This window comes from Onychomys torridus, chromosome 3 (genome assembly GCF_903995425.1).
Source record: "Onychomys torridus chromosome 3, mOncTor1.1, whole genome shotgun sequence".
Taxonomy (NCBI): domain Eukaryota; kingdom Metazoa; phylum Chordata; class Mammalia; order Rodentia; family Cricetidae; genus Onychomys; species Onychomys torridus.
Window position 1 is genome coordinate 53,923,644 of NC_050445.1, and position 8,636 is coordinate 53,932,279.

The 8,636-nt window shown below is 37.1% G+C and overlaps 1 protein-coding gene across 4 annotated transcripts in view; it reads right to left on the bottom strand.

The window, feature by feature from the left end:
- Nucleotides 1-8,636, bottom strand: part of Foxp2 (forkhead box P2) — a 531,866-nt gene that overhangs the window by 51,822 nt on the left and 471,408 nt on the right. For 2 of the 4 annotated variants that reach the window (XM_036182612.1, XM_036182613.1), the window contains 3 exons: nt 5,796-5,933; nt 4,529-4,717; nt 2,840-3,026 (listed from right to left, as the gene is read on the bottom strand). In XM_036182612.1, the coding sequence (XP_036038505.1) occupies nt 2,840-3,026; nt 4,529-4,717; nt 5,796-5,933 (514 nt within the window). Of the gene's footprint in view, nt 1-2,839; nt 3,027-4,528; nt 4,736-4,880; nt 4,932-5,795; nt 5,934-8,636 lie in introns of all 4 variants that reach the window. The other 2 variants (XM_036182609.1, XM_036182611.1) reach the window with 2 other exon arrangements.

Consider the following 8,636-nt stretch of genomic DNA (forward strand, 5'->3'; position numbering starts at 1 on the left):
ATATATAGTTTCAGAAGTTATAATTTAAATTAGCCAGACGAAGTTGTGTTAAATCATGGAAATAAATAAATTATGCCATATTTTTTAGGACATAATGAGAACATCATCCATCATTGTAGATTATTACCTTTTGGTTCTCATGTGATTACTATTCATGGCCAATCAATCAATAAACCAAAAGTTCAGTGCAAGGTGAACTGAAAAACTGATAATGAAAGTATTATAATTACTTTACCTGAAAGGAAGAGTAGCTAAGACAGATGACTTGGGGCTTATACTAGCCAGCCATTGCTTCTTTAATTTTTTCTCACTCTGATTTTAGATTTCTACCATATTAGTACTATGATATCATAGTTGTCCCTCAGAATGTATGCCCAGTAGATACCAAAGTCTGTCATGCTGGAGATAGATAGATAGATAGATAGATAGATAGATAGATAGATTTATACATATTCTAAATACATCCTTGAAAGAAACATGTTAATATTACACAAATAGCCATTAGACTATATTTTAGTGGCAAATGCTGAGAAATAAGTCTGTATACACTCAGCACAAACCAGTTTTATCCCAATGTATTTTAGTATAGTTGGTTGACTCCATGGCTATAGAACCCTTGGTCTTAATACATTTTAGGAAAGTAGAACATTCATTTCCTATGTGTGGTTGGTATTAAACAAATTCAGCCTGTGTTTGAATGATAGGTCTTAAAAATGAGTTTTCATGTTCAATAATTAGTGATAATATGAAAAGGTCTGCAGTTTCTGCTCATGATGTGGTATCATCGACAGCAGTGGTCACAGCAACCACTGAGGTTGAGGCTCACAATTGTTTAATTTCATTACGTCTCCTTCATCAGTGGGGAATATTTTTGTGGCTTCATGCTTTTTTCTTAACTATAAATTTTCTAAATAGATGTTGTTGCATGTGCTTGTAACACCAGCATTTGCAAGAAGGATTGCTCCTAAGTTCAAGGGTAGACTGTGTTACAGAGTGAGTTTTAAGGAACTATGGACTACAGAGTAAGACCCTGTCTCAACAAAGACAAAGTAAATAAATAAGGAAATTTTCTGCACAAACTAAGCTTTGCTCTTAGAATCCCTATTTCCCAAATTCTTTCATTGTGTGCATTTTAGTTTTCCTAGGTCCCCTGGAAAATAAAAGTAGAAAAAAAGTGAAAAATAATTCTGTACCAAACCAGCTCAGAAATAAGAGAATCTGTCATGTGAAAACGACTGGGATGATGTTAAATTAATAAACTGCCTTGCTTGATGAGTATTTGGCTCGAGTTGGAAAAATGCCGCTAAAAATTATTTTAAATAATAGTTCAACTTTCTTAAAGAATTTGAAAGACAATACTACAGTAAAATTATGATAAATCATGATTTACTTTTGAGGAGATTCTAAATGGAGACTTTTTAAAAAAACTTTACTACATTAAAAAAAAACAAGGAGATAAACTAATCACTTATATTTGGGTACAGTTTCTATCAACAAACAGTTGTTATCAAGACAATCCATGATTGTATTGAATTAATTTATAATATCTTTTGTAATTCTTTTTTCATTTGTTCTCTGATAATATTATTTTTCTAAAGAAACATGATTAATGACTGGAATGTTTATTTTTCTATGATGACACTGAAGTTTATTCCACTTCTTTCTAGAATAAGTCTGAAATCTGGGCCTACACCCAGACTTTCTTTCAATAAATAAACTTTGTCTTCTGGGTTCCCCATGAATGTTCTACACAAATGAATTAGATCTCAAATTAAATGAAAGAGGGAAATCTGGGGAAAGGTAGATAAAAGGAATAGTAATTTGATAAATAAAAGAAAATGTGCATTATAATATTACTAATTTTATTGGTCATCAAACAATGGTCATGTGCAATGTAAATACTGGATTTTGCTTGTCTAACTCCATATTAAATTGTTCTTGCCTTTCTTGGGTGTGTCCTACAGAGTCAGTTGAGTGTGTGACAAACACTAGTATAAGATAAACTCCTCTGTGACAGATACAGTGAACCTGAATTAAAGTTCACTTGTATAAATGAACTTTGTCACAACAAAATACAAATACAAATTATAACATCCATTCACAAAGATTAATGATACTTAACTTTTACTTAAATTGGGAATTCTAGCCATTGTTTATCTTTCTTCCTTAAACTTCTTTTATTGAGGTTGAGAATAGTATACATATATAACTACATTAGAATACACTCAGATGTTGCTTATATAGAAAACCAAATTGAGTATGGTCAACAGCATTTAAAACTATAATTTACATTGTCTATACAGCGAGTTTGGGGAAATGTTATTATTGCAATCCCATTACATAGGCTAGGCTTCCTACACCACAGAGCTTGCAAATGCTCTATAGATAACACAGAGCTTGTCTAATCTTTGTGATTTCAGTGCCAAGGTTAGAAACCTGTGTTTTCATCAGCTGTTCACCAAACTCATTATCAGCTCCTGGTAAATGGAGTCCTACCACCCTTCCTAAGTCATCCATTTCCATGTAGAGCTTCCTATATATTCAATGGTACTTGATTTGTTTTGCCTTATACATTATTCTTGCCCATAAAACTGACTTGCATTTAATATTTAACAAAATACTTGAGATAGTTTTACTATACACTTGAAAGCAATGTGTAATAGAATTTCTAAGAATATAGCAAGTGTGTCATGTGACCATCATAGCAGTCATGCTTCAGCTATTAACTTGAAGGACATAAGCCAAAGTAACTCAAGGCGTAAGATATATATCTACAACAGCATGAAATGGTAGAAAGTGCAAGAGCAGTAATGAAGTATTTGCAGCATATCCTCTATACCTTGAGGCAGCGACTGGACAGGAAGGGCGGCTTGGCCTGGTGGGATGGAGATGAGGCCCTGACGCTGAAGGCTGAGCAGATGTTGCTGCTGTTGCAGTTGCTGCATTTGGAGAAGCTGCTGCTGGAAGACAAGCTGCTGGGCCGCCAACTGCTGCTGCTGTTGTTGTTGCTGCTGCTGCTGTTGCTGCTGTGGGTGCCAGAAGACCCAACCCAATCAACAGCAGAGAACAAGGTGCACACAAACCACTCTCACACACAGAAAGGCATGCTCCATTCTTGGCCCAGATGTGTTCTTGATTATCCCATGGCCAAAGTCCAGAAGCCGAATGTGAGCCTGCTTCTTGGAAGTTAAATAGTATCAGGGAACTAAGGAACTTGCAGTAATGGGACTGAGCAAGGTTGAGAGACAGAATCTAACAAAGGTTTAGATATTTAGAAACCAGTACATCACAGATGACTGGAAGTTTATTTAGACAAAAGTAATGACACTTTATGGAACTGATCAACTTCCACTGTACTTTCACTTTTCTCCAACTGAGTAAGTTTGATGTGTGGAGATCCAGGGATGTGGTATCTAGTGATCTATTAGTAAACTTGGATGGCGCTACAGGACAGGCACATTAGCTCTCTCTCTTCCTCTGTTTCCTTTTTTTTTTTTAAATAAATACATTTAAGGTAGAATTATATGCAAGGCAAAGATGTGCCCTTATTATAAAGAAAGGTCTAACTTCCAATTTTGTGAGGCATTACCAGACAAGCAAGAGTTCTGTGGACTCGGGAGGGTAGGAGATGGCAGTCACACTTCAGAGGGAGACAAGCTGTGTGCAAGACCTCTGCTTTTCAGTTTGGGGAAAAGAAACTTCTGATGCGCTCACTGGAAAACAGACTGCATAATGGAGCAAGTCATGTGGATTGCCCAAAGCCTCTGAGAAATAAGGCAGCAATTTCTATTCTGTAGTTGATGGCTGTCTGAAATTCTATTCACAAATCCAAACAGAAACAAAACCTCAGGAGGTCAAAACTGTTTCCTGTACGTTTGCATAATGGGCAGCTTGAAGACAACAGCCCTGATACCTGCTGATCAATTTAACTACTTCAACATGTTTTGTTTGTATTATGTTTATATTTGATGCAGTTTGCTGACAAGTGCAAGCTAGGCCTGAGAAGCCAGCTTGTCAGTTTGATTTATGAGCATATCAAATGGTAACTTTCTACTCGCCACTCCAAACCTACCCTAGCAGTTCATTAATCAGGGGCCTGTGACTTTGAAATCTGTGCTCAACCAGTTTTGCTCTTAGTCTCCCTGCCCCCAACAATGGGCTAAATTTGCATGCATGTTCTCTGAGCTGTACAACTGAGAAAAATAAGGTTCCCTCACCAACTTGGATTCTCAGTGAATACAAGATAATCAGTACTTTGCCCACCACACAGCTTGCTCTTTGTACACTGTGATTCATTAGTGAACATTAGACGACAGCCAGCAATGGATTGGGACTCTCAAGTCCCATGCTACAAAAAAGGAGAGCACGAGAGTCTCACTGTCACTGTTATTAAGCTCAGTAAAAATATAGAACACTGCATCTTTGACAGCAAGAGCCTTGTTATAGGAAGATCTGAGACGATCCTTGCCTCTCAAAGCACCTCCTCAACCCCATGCTATTATATATCAATGAGATAACTAGATCCTACCTCTTTCGCTTGCTTTCCAGGATGCTGCTGCTGTTGATGCTGCTGCTGCTGTTGATGCTGCTGCTGTTGCTGCTGCTGTTGTTGCTGCTGCTGCTGCTGCTGCTGTTGCTGCTGCTGCTGTTGCTGCTGCTGCAAAAGCTGAAGATGTAACTGCTCTTGCTGTTTCTTGTAAAACTCTTGTAGTTGTTGCTGAATAAACCATTTTGACTTTAATAAATAAAGGCAAAAGTTTCATGTATTATAAATGTCCTAAACTCTTCTAGCCTGACACATGGTAGAGTAACCATTAAGATTCACCTCACCCCTCCCCCCAACAAAATTACATTGGATTTAAAGAGACAGCTCTACATACTTTTTTTCCCAAGGCAGCTCTGAAAATTTCCAATCCAGAATCCAAACAATCCTAAACAAAAGGGTATAGAAATTCTGTATTCTAAAGGCCAGAACCAAAGTGAAAATTCTAAATGACTACATCTGAAGTCCTATGATGACCTAAGAACAGGCTCCAACCCTTAGAAGCATAAACACCACCGAAGTGGAAGGAAAACTGCTTAATATATCAGGTGTAACACAATGTCATGCTAGAAATCTATGTAACTTATAGCCACAATCAGAAGCAACAGCAAAGTAACTAAGATCTCTGGTAAAACACATTTTCACATGGAAAGCAAATATAGAATTCTAAATCTATTTATAGATACATAAGCCTTTATTAAGCTGCACAGTGGGCTCGTTTTTATTATCACAAAAATGTTATGCACTTGCTCTTTATCTGTCCAATCTTATTTTAACAAGCAGATACCTCTTTCTTTTCCTAAGGGATGACTATACCTAGGAAAAGAAAGCTCAGGGTGCTGCCTTCCACATGTGCTGTTGGCAAAGGGACATTTTTCCTATTTATTGGAACTTAGGGGGGTGCTAAAGTGTTAGGGATTTAAAAAACAACAATCCTGTGGTCTCTTGGAACACTCCTTGGCAAATCTAAAAGCAAATGTACCTAAGAACCTAAATAATCAAATACTGATTCTTCTGTTTTCAACTTCCTCCTTTCTCCATTCTAGTTCTAGATTTGAGTACATGCAAAGAGAATGAGTAACTTAAATGCTCTTAGGTAGCTCTGCAAGTGCAGTGTGACATTGCTGTTCTACCATGCTGCTAAGTTGCTTCTGTAAGAGGAGACCATATTATCCAATAAGCCCACTGCACTGTCAGCAGACTGTGGACCCTCAAGATGGACCAGAACACCAAAGCAGGTAACACACATTACCTGCTGCAGCATCACTGCTTGCTGCTGCTGCAGGAGGGCTTGGAGCTGCTGGGGAGACAGGACCTGCTGCTGAAGAATCTGCTGCATCTGCTGAGGGGTGATCACCTGGGGCGTCATCATGGCCACTGACACAGGCACCTTGCATGGAGAGAGAAGGAAAGGGCTGTCATCATTTAGTGCCTGCTGATCTTGGCACAACTGGATGACACTGTTTCAAGTTATTTAGCACCAATGGCCCAAAATGGTGTATATTTTCTATGGTGTAACTTCGTATTAATTTAAAAATAGTTTTCCAAAAGCGATGGGTTTCACCAGGCTCCCACTTCAAGTTCCAAATTTCAAATGCACTTGCACAAAAGAGTTGGAACTCTGGGTAATATAGCAGGAGTAAATAATCTCATGATAGCTTTCTCAGAAGCTCATCATTGAGCATCTTTTCTATGTCTCATGGCTGTAACTGAAAGCCTTTTGAAATATTTTAAGCATATCATTAAAATGAAAAGTTAAACAATTAAAATATGCATATGAATAACTGATATTTATAGTTCTACACAGCATATATATAGCATATACTTACATAACATACTCATCATCCAAAATTACATGCATATTTATAGTACTTATAAATACATATGCTGAGTGAATTGGCTGAGTAGGTAAAGTTGCTTGTTTCCCAGCACAATTATTGGAGTTTGTTCCAGAACCCACATAATGGAAAAAAAGAAACAACTCCCACAAGTTGTCCTCTGACCTCCACATGAGTATCATGACACACACACACAACACAACACACACACACCATAAAAATATAAAGTGATAAAAATTGCACATAGCAATAGATATGAATAAGTAAATGTGTGTAGTAACTGATATAGGAGTTTTTCTAGATATTTGTGAATATAGATGAAAATATCTGAGAGGACTAGTTCACTAAAAGAATCATAAGACTCAAAGTCTAGTTTCTTGTTGAAACAATTCCATATTACAAGCAACTAAAGTTATACTAGAAAGTTCAGAAATCTAAAGATTACTCAAAGATTCTCCATTGGATTTATAACAAGACGGGAGCATTTTGCTTAAAGTTTCTTCTCACTTCTTTTTTTTCCTCAAAGTTTCTGAGGATGAACAAGGTAACATTGAATATAGGAGGCAGAGGAAGATACTCAGGGTAAGGAAGGACTGGAGGAAAGCAGATGATGAGGGAAAGCACTGGGAAGACCATCTTGAAGAAAGCAAAATTTCCTGGATAAACCAGAGCAGGATCACAGAGAAACACAGGAAGGCTTGGCTCAGAGGGGCATGAGCAGAGCAGTGCCAATCACCCTGCTGAAGACCTTGCTCTGCACCAATCAGCACACCATCAAACAACATGTCAACTGGCCAAGCCTGGAACTTTTGGGAAAATATTCACATTGTCTCCTAGCAAGACAAAAGTTAACGTTTATGTGAAGAACTGCTATAGAACAAGTTTATGGACAATGTGTCTTTGAAAACAGAAAAATAATAATAGGCACAGTTCACACATTATTCTAATGGTCGCTTTTAATGTGGTTCAAACTTTTCTAATCTGACACTTGACAATAAAAAAAATGAGAAACTATTAATGAAAAAGTGGTCATAAGTGGAAATAAAGGGAAAGAAATAAATCCCAGGGTGAATTTCCTCTACCTCAAACAAAACAACCAAGTTACATTTTTAACACTAAGAAAAACATGTGTCTTCTATTTTCCATCATGGTATGGAAATTTGATTAGTTTAATTCAGTTTTATAATATGTGAGAAAAACAATTGGCCAAATTAATTCAGTGATTTTCAAAAAATATTTCTGAATTAATTCTATGTGGGCATACATATGGATTATTATATATAAGCTCATCATAGTAAGTATCATCCTTAGTGTGTGATGTCAAGTCAGCCAGCTGGAAACTAAAGAAGGAAGATCAGGAGCTCTAGGTCTTAGCCACACCTTGTCTTTATAAATAAGAGTAACTAATTACAATTATGTGCTTCTGAGTGCTTTGTTATTTAAAAAGTTAAAAGCTCTCAGTTTAATTGCTTGTTCTTTGATAAACAAATAGAATGATTAAAATAATATCTTTCCAAATATATATATTTGGAAAAATTCAAGCTACAAAAATGTGTCCTTTTCTAACAATGATTCACCTTATAGTCTCTTATAGTAGGGAAATTAGCAACTCGGGGGCAGAGAAAGACGTGGTATAGTTTCATCTCAAGAGTGCCACTGTAAACAGACCAAATGGAAGACAACAGAAAGACAGAAGGAAACAAAGCAGGATGGAAGAAGAAGAAGGGGGCACACTGGTATGGAACACACATATCTGCTCAGAGCTATTTTTGCATAACTCTGCACCTTCCATTGCGGTGATCTTTTCTTGGGAATCTTACTGTTTTTCTTTCCTGACAGTTCCTTGTTACTCTTCAGTAGCCATTTGGTTATCTGTTTTCACTTAAATTCCTATATTTCCAAGGAAAAGTGCTCTGTGCATACTGCTCACAAGTGAACTTTCTGGGGCAATTCTCTAAGTGGAGGCCTGCCATAGTATTCCAAAGCTCACAGTCAGGTTCCAGCTGCTACATAGGACAGGACTTTGTAGTTCCATGTTATTGTGACCAACTTAGTATTTGGCCAAAGTAAAGTGTCTGCTGTCTCTACAATTCAAAAGCTTATTAGTCAGTCCTCTCTCACTATGCAGAATGATTTAATTTTACTTTTAAGCCTCTAATGACTGGTGAGTGCCTTACAGATGGCTATGTCACAAATGTATCTGCCACATCATGGCCATGCAGAAGTTATACAAACATAGCTCACATGTATGTGAT